This window comes from Myxine glutinosa, chromosome 8 (genome assembly GCF_964187855.1).
Source record: "Myxine glutinosa chromosome 8, kmMyxGlut1.1, whole genome shotgun sequence".
In the NCBI taxonomy this organism is placed as follows: domain Eukaryota; kingdom Metazoa; phylum Chordata; class Myxini; order Myxiniformes; family Myxinidae; genus Myxine; species Myxine glutinosa.
The window spans coordinates 30479958-30498942 of record NC_136268.1 but is presented as its reverse complement, the minus strand read 5'-3'; the positions used below and the strand labels follow the sequence as shown (position 1 = coordinate 30498942).

The following is an 18985-nucleotide window of genomic DNA, read 5'->3' as shown; positions in this document are numbered from 1 at the left end:
TCCTTTTTCGAGATGGTTGGACCCCACTCACTCATTACAAGTGGGGAGGGTGGACGGGGTCAGGGTGTAAAAAGGACGAATCGATTCGATGTTGGTGAAGATTGATCTGGATACTGGAATTCTTTGAAGTGATTCTTCACCATTGAGAGATCGGTTGAAAAGCGATACATAACATATTTAAAAAGGTTATGGACGAGTTATGACAACTTGGTGGACGAGTTGGTTTGGCGACAAGAACAAACCGATTAGATTTTGGTTCAGGTCCGAATCTAGATCTGGCCTATCAGTGGGATACAACACGAAAACTGTTCAGCCTGGTGGAGGTATGTGCGCTACCGAGTGCCCTTCCAGTTGTAAATGTTTACATTGTGCTGTAGAAATACAAAAGGACATGTGGATAAAAGTTAACGAAATATAACCATAAACTTACCAATGCCCGATCTCATTTTTCAGCTCTTCATGCACTGACTATCGTTGCTCTCGGATGCTTCGAAAAACTATGGTGGGAACTGCGTCTGGTTTCAGTAAATTTCTGGGTGTAAATCCCAACAACTCATTTCTAACAACGAATCTTACTATAACGGCTGTTTACGTAATGACCAATCTTCTATAACGTGGACATCACAAACTCAAATTGACATTTAACAGTTCCTGGGCCAATGTCGACATTCAAACCTGATTCTACCTCTGGTTCCAACCCCAAAACTGGTCATAAATGGCAGCCAAGACCAGCAGACGAGCACATACTTTAGCCCTACTCAGGCCTGAGCTCTGATAAACTGAGAAAGGTACTCTTGGCAGGAGGGCAGGGGTGCCCACTAGAAGAAAACGTTTTCCATTTTGTTCCTCGTCTGATCATCCGTGTTATTGTAAAAGCCAAAGGAAATGCACTCCAGGTTACTGATCGTTGTCACTAACAAATACGGCGGGCTCATACTACACGTGGGACAGATGATGTCAGCAAAAGTGGCGCACTAAAATGACCCAGCAAGACCGTACCAACCTCACCAAAAAATATTCTATTGCTTCACTCGTTTTTACACGTCTCACATATTTACACATGTAGGTTTTGAAACATGGATGATTTAATAAAAGCATTTTAAAATGCCCGGAGTGCCCTTTGTACCAGTACCAGACAAAAGGGCTGCCTGGATAAAAGCTATTTTCCCACTTGCCTTGGATTTATTTCCCATTGAGCACCATGTCATGCAAGCTTTATGCCCCTTGTATAAGGGTTATACAGTATATTACTTTCATTTCAATAAATAAATTTTTAAAACATATATATACTATATATATATATATATATACAGTGAAACCTTGACTTACGAGTGCACCAACTTACGAGTTTTCCGAGATACGAGCCGTCGCTCGGGCAGTTTTTTGCTTTGAGATGCGAGCCGAGATCTGAGTTACGAGCTTACGCCACCCGCCACTAGGTGGCCCAACGAGCGTTCCGGTCACGTGGTTATCTTGCCGTGCAAGCATCTCTGCCGTATATCGCTGCTGCTTTGTTTTCGCATGTTGGTTATTTTGGAAAATTTCTTCGTTTTAACCATGGGTCCTAAGAAATTGAGTGCCAAGGGCAGTACTGAGAAGAAGAAGAAGATGATGTGCTTGGATATAAAACACGCAATCGTCGAAAAACATGAGCGAGGTGTGCGTGTTGTCGACTTGGCGAGGCAGTACGATCGTAGCAGTACGATCGAAACATTTTGAAAGGGAGGAAGAAACAAACCTCGTTGGACAGGTTTTTATTGAAACGCCCTGCAAGTGAAAGCGAGGAAAGTGTGGCGAAAAAGGCAAAAGTCATCTCCTCCACCTCCGCCAGCATCTTTGTCTGATCTTCAAGTTAAATACACTTAATAAAACCAGTTTATTTCTTTGCATTGTGGCAGACACGGAAGCTCACTGGCGTGGTGACATCATTCCGTGCACCAAGTGGGCGGTGGCCAGGCCGAGGGGTAGGCGTGGCCTCAGGATATACACCGGTGCGCAGCCCGGAGCACGCCAGTGTTACAGTGAGCTCTTGAATAAAGACTCTAACAAATTACCGCGTTGTCCGCTTCCTCCTTGTTTACAAGCAGCGCGCGTAACGCCGCTTATTATGTACAGTATATACGAGGTCGTGCTTGTTTATACATTATTTGTTATTTATAAAGTACATTTTTCTTATTTAAAAACACGTAACAAAAAAAATTGGTGTGGTTTTTGGGGGGCTGGAACGGATTAATAGCATTTCAATGCATTTTAATGTGGAAATTTAATTTGAGAAACGAGCAAATTGAGTTACGAGCTCGGTCACAGAACGAATTAAACTCGTAAGTCAAGGTTTCACTGTATATATATTTCAATCCCCATTTTAATTTCTCACTTGGGGAGCCTGTTTCATGAAGTTGACGAGAAAATAAGTTTCTTACTTCGAGTAGGACTTCATCAGAGCAACAAAGTGCCATTTTGACGACAATAAAACAGGTGTTGTCCTGACCACATAAGAGATGAATATGCCCACCTTGAACGCACGCCGGCCTCTTCCCCAGTGTGAAATTGAAGGGGACTGACATAATGGCTTCCCTGCACCTCTCACGGTACTGAGATTTTAAGTTTCAATCTCATGTTCAATAACTCATCCTTGCAATTTCAGGAAAGGTAACTAAGCTATTGTCATTGCAAGTGATGTGCACAAATGCGTCTGAGCATGAGCACCCCACCCCGACCTGCATGCACCCCTGTCCACTAACCAACTCAAACAGACATCTCTTAATGATTGAAAATTGGCAATTCATTTTAATATTCACACCACTACAAAGTGCCCAAAAACAAATCTTCGAGGCAAGAATATGAGGCAGGTCTATACAGATGAAGAACTCAACTGGTTGATATCGTATTCCAGCCATGGGTTTGTTCAACAAAGACCAAAGCAAAGTAACCAGAAAACTAGAAATCATTACTCTCGGATAATCACATAAGTAGGAAGGAATTTAGAGACGAGCGAGAGGCAGTCGAGATAAAGAACAGATTTAGGGGAGGCGAGAGTAAAAAGAGGAATAGAAAAAGTGAGGATAAGGAGGGAAGAGGAAATGCGAGTTAAATGACGAGCCGTTAGTAACTGCACAGTAGAGTTTCGTACGAATGGAAGGCAGGTGGCGCGAGTTTGGGGACCCGAGTGCGCACCTGCACCTGTAGGGAGGGAGAACACAAGCAAGAAGTCTTACGATATGGTGGAATACTAGTCTGAAAGCATTTAACACCATGGGTTAAAAATTAATCTCATGAGCAGACAAATCTACTCGGCTTCTTATTTACAAATATCATTTCAAAACTGTCAGTCAGCTCTGCCCACACCTACAACACCTTTCTTCGTGCCTGAAGCAAAAGCTCTCACCACCCATCCCATGATCTTTATCTCTGGTTCTCCAATTTGGGAATTTGGAATCACAGCATCCCTTTATTTCATGTCCCCTCTTTCCACTTCCCCCCTCACCATAACCCCTCAAAGCTCAAAGTCCCCTCATTTCTGCATCCCCTCTCACCCCACCCCTCAATGCTTCTCTCTCTCCCCCACCCACTCAAATCTTCCTCCTCACCCTGCCCCCACAAAGCTCCCCCTGCCCTGCACCCTCCCAACACCTCCACTGGCTCCAACTGTATGGACCTCAAACATCTGAGGTTTCCACTCCAACTTCACATATCTCTCTATCCAGCCGTTGCTGAGAAATCAGTCATCTGTTTAGCAGAATCCTTCCTCCCACACAGGGTTACATTAAAGGATCTCCAACGCCATGAACTCTCCCCCCTCCCAAGCCCACTTCTTTCCATATTTGCAGTTTTTCCTTCCTTAGCATTTGCTTCTGCATCCATCTTGTCCACCCCTTGCGTCTACCCACACCTACTCCTCATTTTTATTCTATGTTGTCCCTCGGCGCTGCTGTCTGTGGGTTTCAACACTTTCTGTTCCTTTTGTTTGGTTATGTACTGATCCATTCTATGTACTAGCTCTTCCACGAGCCTCAATTTTGCATGTAAAATCCAGCAAAAATCCAACAACAAACATTTGTTAAGTTTACAGCAACACGAGCAGCGATTTAATGAGTTTGAACTTGACGCATCAATTATAAACCGAGCTCGGTGTGCCTAAAAGCAAACGTTTTAGTTGCAGTTACCATGAGTGGAGGTATCCCCGGCTGCCCACGTATCTCCGCAAGAATCCAAACTCCAGAGATAAGATGGGAGCAAACCCTGAGAACCTCCATCCCCGGTACACCCACAGCACCACCCTCTTGCTGTTGGCTAGACACAAAGACACCTCCAGTGGCCAATTTAGATGCAGCTCCATCTGGAAACACAAACAAGATCCTCATCTCAGGTGAAATAGAAATCGAACCTTTTCACAAATAATTCCAATTTGAAAAGCTTCAAAAGCAAGATCCTGATGAAGCAGCACTTACACGATTTACACGTTTTCCCACTTATATCATCATAAATTTTATCCTCAACATTCTGATGAAAATACCACAAGGAGCAGCAGCAGCAATAATGTTGTGGAAAAGACTCCGAGGGGTTAACATTGCTTCGTATCGTTCAGTTAGCTCCTTTGTAAATGTCTTGGAGTAAGGGTAAAGTAATTAATTGTGATATTAGATATGTGTTGTTATATGTAATAAATAGACGAAGTTTATCCTAATGTGTGTCTAAAAACTGCCAACCGTGTGAGCCTTTATGTTCTACCCTTTGTAAACTGCCAGTTATTTGGTTTTAAAGCTTCCCGGTAAGTCACGAGGTGCTAGATGGGCAGGAAATGTCACGACGTCTATGCAACAAGACTGGGGGAGGGCAGTTCGGAGAGGTAACAAGTAGGAGGGGGAGGTCCTCCACCCATTAAACAGGACCCTTGGCCAATGGTGAGAGAGAGAGGGGAGGGCCACGGCAAGTCATGGGTGACATAAGGGGTGGTGAAGGTGCAGTGAATTTCCTTGTGCTACTGCACCTGAGCCACACCCCACACAGCCGTAGTCACACCTCCTCCTCTGATCCAGAGCACATGGGCGCAGCGGTCTATTGCCCGCCACAGCAGACGGGCTCTGCCTTCCACCTACTTGCAGTGTCCCGCAGCAGGGTGTGCATAATTGGGTCTAATAAGGCTTAGCTATTTAAGGATCTCTATCCATTTGTTGGTGCGGATCTGGTGTTGGGTGCGGAACCCTGGTGTTGGGTTGGGTGCGGTCTCTGGTGCGGAACCCTGGTGTTGGGCTAGCGGCTAGGGTGCCAGCTTAGGATCCCAGGATCTTGGGTTCGAATCCCGGCCGATTGCTAAATTAACGCCAGGGGGGTTGACTCAGCCTGTCATCCTTCCGAGGTCGGCAAATTGAGTACCAGTTCACTGGTAATTCCCTGTGTGTCGTAAAAAGGCGACAAACAGGGTTGGCGGCAGGAAGGGCATCCGGCCGTAAAACATTGCTTCAAAAAGGGGACCGAAAAACAACAACAACCACGGTCCCCGAAAAAGGCCAACCCCCGCTTTGCGGTGAAAAATGGCCTCTAAATGTGTTTTTTTTTTTTTAATCCATTTGTTGGTGCGTATCGGTAGTGTATAAGGGATGATATTATTGATTGGAATGCTTATTTGGGTATTTCCTTCGCCCGCGCTGTAATTTACATTAAATATACCTGGTCTCAGGGTGAATTTGAACCATTGCGATTGTTGCGATTAGAGAAAGTCCGTTGAGGTCTAATTGGCAATGGCAATCAACGCCATATATCCAGACCACGCTGCGCATCTCTTCGGTTCGCTCCGGTTTCAATTACAGATGAGGAATGCGGTACCAATTACCGTAACGCATTGGCTGATTCGACAGTCCCACTGGTACGGTATCTGAGTGGAAAGATCCGTAATCCGGTCCGGGACTGCAAAACCAAATGGCTGTTATGGCTGCTGTTGGAGCGGCTGCTGTTGGAGCGGCTCTCTGGGATTTGTACCAAGCAACTAAAAAGACCCGTGACGACAACAATACATTTGCAGGGAATTTCTGAAGCCAGCAATGTCTCATCCACGATTGGCTATGGAACGTGATGTAACCTTTCTTTTGTAAAACGGCGACAAACTGATAGGGAGGCAGCAATGTTTTGGCAAATCATGGAGAAAGAAACGGTGTCATTTGCCAAACTACTACTATTATTGTTACAACCTTGACAGTCCAAATTAATCCCACCTAGTTGGGTTGGCCACGGAAGGTTTTTCGGCCAAGTCTTCCATGAACCGACGAGCTAGGCCTGACGTTCGACTGAAGGTGATTTGGGCAGAAATTTGTAACTTGATCAGAGTGCCGGTGATAACTCGCCCACTCTTTGCAACAAACTACATCTTGGGATCTTTAATGTCCTTAAACATCATCAGTGCTAACAGACGCACACATTGATGCATGCGAAAACACCAGGATGGCATTTTATAGCTGGGTCAACATTTCAACCCAGGTTTGACAGCTCAGAGGCAAGTGCGCATCACTTGAAGCTGTCCTACCAGCCCTTGCCTTCACAGAAATGATCCAGCAATCAATTAAGGTTTATTTGTTGATCAACAGCACATTTAATTCACAGAAGTAATTTATGAGTAGTAATAGAGAGAGAAAAAAAAGTATCAGAATTTTCTTTTTCCAAAATTGGACTTTTGGTTTAACCAAATATTTTACTCAACATTTTAATGAATTAAATGTTTATGTACAATGTACATGCATTTTTCCACCATCAGCAGAAATGTATAAATAAAGACTTCATTTTTCAAACAATGTCAAAGTATTTCAATACGCACCCAAATCACAAGATTAACTGCAAATATATCCTCAGAGGAATTTTCGATCATGACAAAGTTTGAACAGAAACACACAACTTTACACACATTCAAAGTCGTAAACGGATCCATGAAAATTGCTACATTTGCACCGACCGAGGGCCCAGGCCATAAAGGGGCCCGTGCTCAATAAATAAATAAATAATAAAAGGTTTGCGTTTTCAGAAATAGGAGAGGAAGGCGATTTTACAACATATATTTAAACATAGAATATTAATTGTTGAGGGTTGAAAGTTGATTTCGATCGATTCCGGAAGGAAAATGCAGAAAGTCATTTATTGCTGTTAAACATTTTACCTGCTTTTAATAAACATTTGCCACTGTTAAAGCTACAGTTACAAGCTTTACAGAAAATGGTTATTTACCATATATGTGCGTTACAAAAAACTGACTGTGCCCTTTGTCCAAAAATACTATGAACCATCTTCACATTTTTACTAATCTTGTAGAGAAATAGTGTTCAATAGATGAGGGTGCGGATTGACGGTCGGTCCGAACGTCCTGCTGTCTCCTTTATTTTAGATCATATGGCTGAAGTGCCCACTTATTTTTCTCGGAAAAATCTTCAGGTAGATAGCATGGAGAAATAATAATTTTGTCCGTGTGTGAATGTTATTTTATACCGTTTCAGGCTGATTGCCAGCAATATTCCATGACAGGTTGGACTGTAATGTATATTCTGTACTCTGAAACACGAGGTGCACCAGTTTCTGGTTCGTAAATTACAGTGTAGCGCATTTATTTTTTAATTCAAGGTCTCGTTATCATTATACATATATATGCACAAATCCTTGTTTAAACTTTTATTTCACACTGTCATTCAGAAATGTTATCTTGTGGGCCGAAAGATCCCTTTTGCCCGAAGTCCCAGAATACTGCTGGTCCATCCTGTGAAGAATCACTTAAAAATATATATATTTTATCCTGGTCCAGATCTTCACTAAAATCGAATAAATTCTTCCTTGACACACACCCAACCTGCCCACCAACTTTTTCATCCGAATCTGTGCACAACTTTTTTTGAGATATCGTGCTATCCATAGTTTTTGGCCCCATCTCTCAATGGTGAAGAATCGCTTCAAAACATTCCCTGATCTGGATCTTCACCAAAATCGAATCAATTCGTCCATGTCACACACCAAACCTGTCCACCAAAATTCATCTGAATCTGTTCACAACTTTTTGAGATATCCTGTTCACAGACAAACAGACAGACAAGGGTGAAAACACAAACTCCATCCACTTTCAGTAGCAGATGTAAAAATAGAATGTGTTGCTTTCTTGCTCGAGGCTCATATCGAGGATAGAAACCCCAAAGGTTTGCATCCCTGAAACATGCCCTGAAATAACTTGCCTTTGCCTTTTGGAAGGCTAATCAACTGAAGGCAATCTCAGTTCCTTTCACAAAGCTCGGAACAAGTGTGTGTCTACCCTCAGGAGAGCCAGGAAGCACCATATCTTGACTCTCAAGACAACTCTCAAATCTGTCTCCTTCCTCCAAATCCTGGTGGCATCTGGTCAAATCTATTGCTGGCGTTTGTTCCCCCTCCACCCCCTCCGTTGCCTCAAATGGCTACACAGCTGACACCAGACGTGACAAAGCCGAATGCCTCAACTCTGTGTTTGCCTCAAAATCTTGTGTCCCAAATCAATCTCTCTCTGTACCCACCTTACCCAGTCGAACCCAGCTGCTCCTGGACTCTGTGTCCTTCTCTCCTGACAAGGTGGAAAAGTTTCTGTCAATCCTCGACTCTGATTCTGCAACTGAACCAGACGGCATCAGACCACGGGTCCTAAAATCCTGCTCTGCCGCTCTTTCACACCCTCTCTCTGTTCTCTTCACCCTCTCTTTTGCTCAAGGTCATCTGCCATCAGCTTGGAAATCAGCCAACATTACCGCTTTAACCAAGAAAGGTGCAACTAGGAGATCTAGCGAGATCTTGGAGACGGCGGCAGGGATTTTCGAAGCTCCACACGGTCTCCACGTTTTTCGAAGTCAAGTCTGTTCACAATTGTATTTTGTCGAAACTGTATTTATCTTTCGGTGTGTGAAGTTATTGTGTGCAACTTTGGTTGTTTCTCGGTGTTTATCTTTCATAAATTGATCGTCTGTTTGCCGTGTCGCGAGCAAGGCCTTGTACAGTGTGCACTGTACAACCTTGAGGCTTTGTTTTTCTCTCAGTGGTCCGTCGTTTGTGATCCAATAACTTTCGTTCTCTGTATTCCCAGTCTTTTCACCCATAGCCTACTTCCTTGTGTAAATCTCAACTCAAAAAAAAAAAACAAAAAAACATTTCCTTCTCTGTTCTCATTCGTTTATTCATTCTTATTCGTTCGTTCGTTCTTCGACCACGTGTTTCTCCCCCATTTCCCCAGATAGTTTTCACTCATTAACCTTCAATGTTTACACTTTCCCCTCAAGTTATGTATTCCGTCATATTTTATAACACCTTTTTCTTCTTCTTCTTTAAAAGGCTGCTTTCGACTTGCTCACCAAATCAATTCATCCCAAAAAAAATATCCATCTCCTATAGTGCCTTTGTTCTACATTCCCTAAACTCTCCTGCACTCCATCCTCCATCCAGCGTCCTTAAACGTATTTTTAACTCGAAGGTCACAAGAAACTCATTTTGCAATAAATGTTCGTTTCCCATAAATCGTACACTTTCAAAAATCCAATCTCACCCCTCCCCTCCAAATCTTCCCCATAACCCCTCCCCTCCAAATCTTCCCCATCACCCCTCCCCTCCAAATCTTCCCCATCACCCATCCCTTTCAAATCTCCCCCCTTGCCCCCTCCCTCCTAAACTACCCCCTCACCCCTCCCCGCCAAGACGCCCCCTCGCCCCTCCCCTCCTAGAATCCTGCCTCACCCCTCCCCTCCAAATCTCCCCCATATCCCATCCCTTTCAAATCCCTCCCCTTGTCCCTTCCCTCCCAAACTCCCCCCTCACCCCTCCCCTTCAAATCTCCCCACCCTCATTGCTTCTCAATTTCCCCCCGCTCACTCCCCCTCCTCAAAGCGTCCTCCCCGCTTCTTCCCCCTTCAAACTCTCACCTCCATCTCCCCCAACCTTCTGCCTCGCTCTTCCCCCTCCTCAAATAACACCTCATTGTGGCTCACCCAATCACCATCAAACCTTTTGTCCGCCCCATCCTTCCCTTTCTCCGAGCTATTCTGAAATCTCTGACACACCTTCAACAGCTCTCCCTACCTCTTCCACCTCTTCCACATCTTACCCTACCCCTCCTCCCCCCTGTTCTGTATCTGATGCTCCCCCTTCCTCTTCATTAACGGTATGGACCTCAAACATCCGGGGCCTTCGTTCAAACTTAACCGATCTCTCCATACAGGTTGCTTCTGTCAAACCAGACGTGATCTGCTTAACAGAAACTTTCCTCCTTTATGATGTCTCTGATTCCATAGTATCTCTCCCGGGCTACTCCCTCCTCCGGTATGATAGACCTGAGCCTCGTCCTGGAGGCGGGGTTGCTATCTTTATCAAAAACTCTCTTCCTCACTCGCCCTGCACTGCACTCTCTCCACCTCACCCCCAGGAATACCTCTGGCTACGGCTTCCCCTTCGCTCCCACCTCTTGTTCATATGTGTGTTGTACCGTCCACCAAACAGTGATGACTCCATCTACATCTCGCTGTCTGATGATATGGACCAACTTCTATCTACTCATCCCAACTCTCTCTTCCTCATATGTGGTGATTTCAACTGTCATCATGCCAGTTGGCTGGGTGTGGGTACCTCTCTCACCAGCCATGGCTCCTCAGCAAAGGACTTCTGCGACTCACTGGGACTGACACAATCTGTCAATTTCCCGACCCGGATCTCAGTCAACGGAACATCTTCTCTTCTGGACTTGGTTATGACTAACTTCCCTGAAAATGTCTGCTGCTCTTCTTCTGCTCCGATCGGAACATCTGATCATGTCCTTGTTAAAGTGGACATCTCTCTGACCATCCTCAGGGAGCCTGCTCAGCGTCGACGAGTCTGGCATTTCACTCAGGCCAACTGGCACGGTCTTCAAGCAGCCATCAATCATCTGGACTGGTCTCCCATCTCTACCACCTCTGACATCAACTCATCCTGGGAATTCTTCCAAAGTAAATTGCTCTCTCTCATGCACAGATTTATCCCATCTCGTCTTCAGTTGTCATACCCTTCCTCCCGTCCATGGTACACGGAATCTTGTGGTGAGGCTGTTGCCCAGAAACAACTTGCCTTCGTCTCCTGGAAAGCAAATCCAACGGAAGGAAATCTCATTTCCTTTCACAAAGCCCGAAACAAGTGTGTGTCCACCCTCAGGAGAGCCAGGAAACAATATCTCTCCGTTCTCAAGACCGAACTCTCTTATCTGTCTCCCTCTTCCAAATCCTGGTGGCGTCTGGTCAAATCCGTTTCTGGTGTTTGTTCCCCCTCCATCCCCTCCCTTACCTCAAACGGCTATACAGCTGACTCCGCACGTGAAAAAGCTGAATGCCTCAACTCTGTGTTTGCCTCTAAATCTTGTGTCCCAAACCCATCCCTCTCTGTACCCACCATACCCAGTCGTACCCTGCTGCTCCTGGACTCCGTGTCCTTTCCTCCTGACAAGGTGGAAAAGTTTCTGTCAACCCTCGACTCTGATTCTGCAACTGGACCCGACGGCATCAGCCCACGGGTCCTAAAATCCTGCTCTGCTGCTCTATCTCACCCTCTCTCTGTTCTCTTCACCCTCTCTTTTGCTCAAGGTCAACTGCCATCTGCTTGGAAATCAGCCAACATCACCGCTTTGCACAAAAAAGGTGCAAAAACAGATCCTAGCAACTACAGACCAATCAGCCTTCTCCCAATTATCAGCAAAGTCATGGAATCCATCATTGCTTCTGATATGAAATCTTTCCTCTTCTCCAATGGCTTGATCTCTGATCATCAATTTGGTTTCAGACCAGGTCACTCTACTCTGGACATGCTGCTTCTGCTGTCTCAACAATGGATGGAGGTCCTCAATGCCAAACAGGAAATTAGAGCTGTCTCCCTCGACATATCACGTGCCTTCGACACGGTCTGGCACCCCGCTCTGCTCACCAAACTCTCCTCTTTTGGTATCCATGGAAATCTCCACGCATGGCTGGCGGACTTCCTCTCTAGTCGTCGTCAACGTGTGGCCCTGAATGGGTTTCTCTCATCTCCTCTTCCTGTTCAGGCTGGAGTTCCCCAAGGCAGTGTTCTGGGCCCCGTGCTTTTTCTGGTCTTCATCAATGATCTCTCTGACTCTCTCGAAAATCCTCTCTATCTCTTTGCTGATGACTCCACTCTCTGCCGCTCCATTCCTCTTCCCTCAGATCGGCAGTCTGCTGCCTCCTCACTCTCTGAAGACCTGGACAAAATCACAGACTGGTCAAACAAGTGGAACATGTCTTTCAATCCTGACAAATCTCACACTCTTACTATGTCACTCCGAAAAGATCGACTGGACAACCCTCCCATCTACTTTCTCAACAATCCTCTCCAAGAAGTTCTGTCGCTCAAGATTTTGGGTCTCACTATCTGCCATGATCTTTCTTGGGAAAACCACATTTCCAAGCTGGCCTCCAAAGCCAGTCGCCGACTGGGCATCCTCCGTCGTGCGAAGTCCTTCCTCGGCACACCTGAGCTCCTCACCACATACAAGGCTTTCATCCGCAGCTCAATGGAATACTGTTCTCCCCTATGGGCCGGTGCTCCTGCCTCACACCTAGCTCGGCTTCACGCTGTTGAAACCAAAGCTTTCAGAATTATTGGAATCTCCCGCGATGAAGCTATCTCTGAGGGCCTTTCACTCACTCACCGCAGGCAGGTAGGTGGTCTTTCTGTCTTCTACCGACTCCTCTCCGGCCTTGCACCCCCAGCTCTCTCTGTGCTCTGTCCCCCAAATATTCCTACAGGTCGCACAAGATCTGCCAGCAACCCTCTGATGGTTAAACTGCCGAAATCTCGGCTCTCCGCTCACCTTCACTCTTTCATTCCTCTTTTCTCCCGCCTCTGGAACAAACTCCCTCACTCCCTTCAATCCCACTCCTCCCTCCAGGTCTTTAAAACAGCTGTTCACCACCATCTCTTATCTTCCCCCATCCAAAACCTTGATCTTTTCTACCCCCGCTAATTCACCCCAGATCCACCTTGTTTGAAATTCCAACTTCTTTCCTGGAAGTCCTGGCAGTGTCCATATGTTTTATACCTCTCCCACTGCCCCCTTCCCACGCCCCCCCCCCAAAGCCCTCGCCCTCTCTCAGATCTCTCGATGTCTCCATGTCTCTCGGTCCCTGCTCTCAAATGTTGTGTTTGTGTCCTTCCCCCTCTCTCCCCATCTTGTCTACCGCTCCCTATGTTATATGTTTTATGTGTCGGTTTGTCTTTCTGTGTGATTAATGTTCGCTCTTTCACGAGCCTCGATATTGTATACAAAACAAAAAAAAACAAACAAAAAAAAAAAAAACCTACAGACCAATCAGCCTGCTCCCAATTATCAGCAAAGTCATGGAATCCATCATTGCTTCGGATATGAAATCCTTCCTCTTCTCCAATGGCTTGATCTCTGATATCAATTTGGTTTCAGACCAGGTCACTCTACTCTGGACATGCTGCTTCTGCTGTCTCAACAATGGATGGACGCCCTCAACGCCAAACAGGAAATCAGAGTTGTCTCCCTTGACATATCACGTTCCTTCGATAAGGTCTGGTACCCCGCTCTGTTCACCAAACTCTCCTCCGATGGTATCCATGGAAATATCCACGCATGGCTTGCCGACTTCCTCTCTGGTCGTAGTCAACGTGTGGCCCTGAATGGATTTCTCTCATCTCCCCTTCCTGTTCAGGCTGGAGTTCCCCAAGGCAGTGTTCTGGGCCCTGTGCTTTTTCTGGTCTTCATCAATGATCTTTCCGACTCTCTCGAAAATCCTCTCTATTTCTTTGCTGATGACTCCACTCTCTGCCACTCCATTCCTCATCCGTCAGATCGGCAGTCTGCAGCCTCCTCACTCTCTGCAGACCTGGACAAAATCACAGACTGGTCAAACAAGTGGAACACGTCTTTCAATCCTGATAAATATCACACTCTTATTATGTCTCTCCGAAAAGACCGACTGGACAACCCTCCCATCTACTCTCTCAACAATCCTCTCCAAGAAGTTCTGTCACTCAAGCTTTTGGGTCTCACTATCGACCATGATCTTTCCTGGGAAAACCACATTTCCAAGCTGGCCTTCAAAGCCAGTCGCCGACTGGGCATCCTCCGTTGTGCGAAGTCCTTCCTTGGCACACCTGAGCTCCTCACCACATACAAGACTTTCATCCGCAGCTCAATGGAATACTGCTCTCCCCTCTGGGCCGGTGCGCCTGCCTCACACCTGGATCGGCTTCACGCTGTTGAAACCAAAGCTTTCAGACTCATTGGAATCTCCCGCGATGAACCCTTCACATGCCTCATCCCACCCCCCCCCCCCCAAGCCCTCTCCCGCCCACAGATCTCCCGATATCTCTGTTCTCTGCTGTTGTACTTGTGTGCTTCCCTCTCTCCCCATCTTGTCTCCCACTTCCTTTATTGTATGTTTTGTGTGTCCGTTTGTTTTTTGCTTTTTTGTTATCGACGTTAGCTCTTACACGAGCCTCGATCTAGTTCAAAAAAAAAAAAATCCATTGGGGAAGGAGATTTATCCTTAAAATTCCCACTGGCTGAAGAGAGAAAAGCGGTGGCACAAGATGGCGATGCCGGTACCAATAATGCTGCGGAAGATTACTTCCCCCCAAAACCAAAGGATACGTTTGATGCGTGTTAAAAGTCAAGTCATGTATTATCTGGTGTACTGGTCTGCATGCATGTGTGACAGATCTTGCATGAGTGTTAGACCCTTTATGAAAATTAACTTAATTACCAGAAACATTCAGAAATTCAGAAAGAAAATTAACACCAAAAACATTCATAAAAGTAATCAGCAGAACAATGTCTCCCAAATATGGCACCCAGTTACCCATTAAAGGCAATAGGTTGGTTGCAAGGCCTGTTACCTGGTAGGGGAATCTGGAGTTGGTAATGAACTTCGGTCTCGGCAGTGAGTTCTGTCCATGCAGCGTTAAAGCTCATGGGGTCTTGCGAGGGGGTAAAAAAGAAGAAGAGTCTGTGTGAAATTCACTGAAATAATTAAAGGAAAAGGTGATCATGAGGTTAGTACAGGGTGGGCGATAAAAAAGGTTAAAACAAAAACTCGAAACTAGTGACAGAAATGAAATAATTTTCTGTGACTGATAAAGTGATTGGGGAATCTTTCCCTCAGCCAAGCAAGACATTTCACTAGAGGTGTGGGTTGTGGCTCCATCTGATTGAAACCACAGAATTTCATGACTTTTCACCTGCTTCCACAAGTAAGTTTTCAGTGTGTAAAGACAACGATGAGATGCCACAGTTAGTTCCTCTTCGGTACTACGGTCTCCCCAAAAATAAGAACCGTAGATCCAGACAAACTCGATCCACACCAGATGGTTATTTTTTTGGAGGGTGAAGTGATTCTTCTTCGTGTTCGTGTGGCTTTTCCAATCTTCAGAATCTGCAATTCTGTTTATTCATCAATTCCATTATGTCATTGATACTGAGGTCTTAATTTTTCCAGTTCTTCAGAAGAGCGGATAAAAAAAAACCAAACCGCCTTTTGATAATTTTTAATAAGTGGCTGGAAAAGCTGCATTTTGTAAGGAAAAAGCCTGACGTCTTCATTCAGTATTCGTCGCCCTGACCTGCGACCGATTCCTCTTTCAGCTGAGATTAGTCTCATTGATTTGCATGGACGTCTCTCTATACATTGTTGTACAGGTTCAATAGTCTCGGGAAACGCCTTCCTGAATAGGCCTTATTCATGCTTTGTAATGATCAGCATCTTTCATCTTCAGCACAAATACCATTATTGGTTTGTAAGCAGGGACACGAGCGAGATGCTGGGAATCTTCTCTGAAATGCTGTCTGCACTCTTTTTGGTCATATTTTATGGTTGCCCTTTTTATGGCCCACCCTGTATATATCTGTTAAGGATCAACAAAATTCTATAAACTCAATTAAAACTTTGCAATGATAACGCAGCATTCAAAGGTTTGACCTCTCGGCTAACTGTTCGTCATGCTAACCCATTTTTGCATCTTCGATGAAGAGTACGTGCAGAGGGATGGTGCAGCCAAAGTAAAACACATCAATGTTGTTCTTTATTGCCACCTGCGGTAAGGATGAGGAAAAAAAACAAAACATGGGGGAAGTGAAGAATTAAACAACATTCTTCATTACAGCACACCATCAGAATTTTAAAACTCCAAACTGTCGCCGCCATTCTTGCTGTCACATTTCATTATTTTTACTCTGAGCACCAAATGAGCATCAAACCTGCAAAGCGGTAAGTGGTTCAGTTTGCATGACCATCCCTCCTGCAGCCAAAGGTAGATTGACCTCTTGGCATTGCCCAGGTAGCAGCGGGGCAGCAAGGGAGAGGGGGCATGTCGGTGCAAGCCCAAAACTATATGGATCATCATAAAGAAAAGACAAATGAAGAAGGAGGAACATTATAAAGCAAAACACGCAAAATTCAGAAAGGTTAGTTAGATGCCGCTGGTGATGTTAGTTAGAAATATTCTATCCAGAAAGGATTTGTAAAATCCCATACGACCCTCATACAACCATTTCGACATACTGTCCATGTAGATACACGTAAATGCATTTTTTTTTTTGGAGAGCTTTGCCTGTTGTGATTTAGCTGCAGCGCAAATCCCGCGAGAGGAGCCATAGCATGGTTGGACAGCGACAGCTCCATGCACGGTGACCCCTGTCGTCTGGAGAAAGTTCCTTTCACTTCCAGCCCTTTGCCTTTCAATGCTGTGAGCCATACCTGGAGTAAGTGGGATGAGCAAAATGAGAGATACGCCTTACTTTCATCATAGACTTTCTTGTAGATTCTTTCATCATAGACATCATAGATTTTACCACAAAATATCCTGATACACTCACTAGCGAACCAACAGTAAGTGTCTCTCACAAGCCGTGTTAGAAGTGAATTATTGTAATTACACATATTGCATTAAAAAAAAAAAAAACCAAATGTTTCCGCCACCTCGAACTACAACCTGTCCGAATGGCAATCAGTGAATGTCGCTCGCTTGATCCTTGAGTTGCTCACCAATTTGGGAGAGGTGATGGCAGGAATTGAACCTCCGCCAAGGTCAAACAGGTCTGCTAGGGCTCCCGATGGGACAGTGGGCAGCTGTGGGGCTGGGGGGAGGTTTGGTCCACCTCCTAACTGGTAGGTTCATGGGATGGACAAAGGAGATGAAATGAGGACAAACCAATTACACATTGTACTATGAACCTTTGTAACCAACATTCAATTAATTCCATCCCAATGTATATTTTTGCAGCCAAATTATTTGGCTCCCACTTGCAAAGGCCCGTTTTTGTCATGAACTCTGCGGATTACTAAAATCTTCCACGAATCTGATCCCTAAAATAATCCTTAAAACAAAGTGCCCAGAATCATTCAATAAAATATTCTGGCTTAGAGAAACCAAAATGAATGAAACTCCACCACTGTAAAAAACAAGTAAGAGCAATCGGAGATTGCAGACCCTCGCCAGGACGTGTTTTTAGTGGTTTTTAAAGCTTTTGTGTTAAAACAAATATGGCGGCCGAACCACGTGACCAATGACGTCATCATTAATTTTTTTCTCCACAAATTTATCCCAAGATGATGCTCAAGGAATTTCATTGTGATAGGATGAGGTTTTGTACTTGTCGAATTATGACATCATAATGGAGGCACCTATGACGTCATCATTAACATATTTTATTCCTCATGGAGAGTTCTTTACAATGAGCTATGTCTCAATTTTTATTTTTTTCCTATTCAGCGCTTTCGGAGATATTGAGGTGCAAAGTTTTTCAGTTTTTCCAAGATGGTGCCCGTACCACGTGACCTATGACGTATTTAAAATACTAGGGCATGCCCGTACGTGGGTGCAATGCCCGTACGTGGGTACGTGGGTACGTGGGTGCGAGTACGGTGACAACCCCCCCCCCCTCTATTTACATGAAATGGTTTGGTCCATGAAATGGTTTGGTCCATTCGCAAAGCCAAAGCGAACGGCTTGCGAGTACGGTGACAATCCCCCCCCTCTATTTACATGAAATGGTTTGGTCCAAAGCGAACGGCTTGCGAGTACGGTGACAACCCCCCCCCTCTATTTACATGAAATGGTTTGGTCCAAAGCGAACGGCTTGCGGAGTTTGGTAAAGAAATCGCCATAGCTCGGTAACTACTTGTCCGATTAATATGAAACCTTGAAAAGGCACATCCTCGGGTCCCCAGCAATATACCTGGCAAGTTTAAAGTATATCGGACCCGTGGTTGTCGAGAAACAGCGGTCACAGACAAACACACAAACACACAAACACACAGACACACAGACACACAGAGATTACTGGAATTATAGATAGATTCTACAGGAGTTGCACCTATGGTGAAAATTTCCTGTCACTCAGACCAACGGTTGCAGAGAAAAGCAGATTTATTCTTTGCAGACAGACAGACAGACAAACAAACGGACTCAAATGCAATACCCTCTCCTCTGGCGAGGGTAATAAATAAATTAGAATGTCATAAAAGAATATGTGTGCATTGATACCGAGTGGGAAAGTGGTAAAGGAAGTTGAGAAAAATATTAAGCAGAGGTGAGCGAGTAGAAATTGAAATAAAGACTCAGCCAAACAAATATTACATATATTGGAGATGGTGGATGGGAGGGGGATAGGGTTTCAAGAGAAGGCCCACCACCATCTTGAAATGGAGACTTAAGAAGGGCAAAAATTGCTGCTTGCAGTAGCACGGCCATCATTGCATAAACAGGGGAAAGAATTGTACAATAAATTTCAACCAACCAGATCGGTTCCCATCAGATTGAGCATCCCCATTGGTTGCACAGTTGTTGTTGATGCAGGGGTCGGGCATAGGTCAAGGTTCAAAAGGTCACCCAACAAAGATGCTGGTGGTGCAGCTACTTGAGGTTCAGCAGGAGTTGAAATTTGAGGAGTATCACTGCTGGGATAGAAGTAGAATGGAGATTTTAAAATTATTCGTCCGTC

The 18985-nt window shown here is 45.0% G+C and overlaps 1 protein-coding gene across 4 annotated transcripts in view; it reads right to left on the bottom strand.

The window, feature by feature from the left end:
• Positions 1–2760: 2760 nt before the first annotated feature.
• The window catches only part of LOC137432354 (AP-1 complex subunit beta-1), a 45170-nt gene continuing 28945 nt past the window's right edge, over positions 2761–18985 (bottom strand). For 2 of the 4 annotated variants that reach the window (XM_068124203.2, XM_068124206.2), the window contains 8 exons: positions 18782–18941; positions 17028–17147; positions 16594–16739; positions 16241–16370; positions 15991–16075; positions 14884–14964; positions 4164–4336; positions 2761–3180 (listed from right to left, as the gene is read on the bottom strand). In XM_068124203.2, coding sequence (XP_067980304.1) covers positions 3103–3180; positions 4164–4336; positions 14884–14964; positions 15991–16075; positions 16241–16370; positions 16594–16739; positions 17028–17147; positions 18782–18941 — 973 coding nt within the window. In that variant the 3' untranslated portion in view covers positions 2761–3102. The remainder of the gene's footprint in view (positions 3181–4163; positions 4337–14883; positions 14965–15990; positions 16076–16240; positions 16371–16593; positions 16740–17027; positions 17148–18781; positions 18942–18985) is intronic. The other 2 variants (XM_068124205.2, XM_078783128.1) reach the window with 1 other exon arrangement.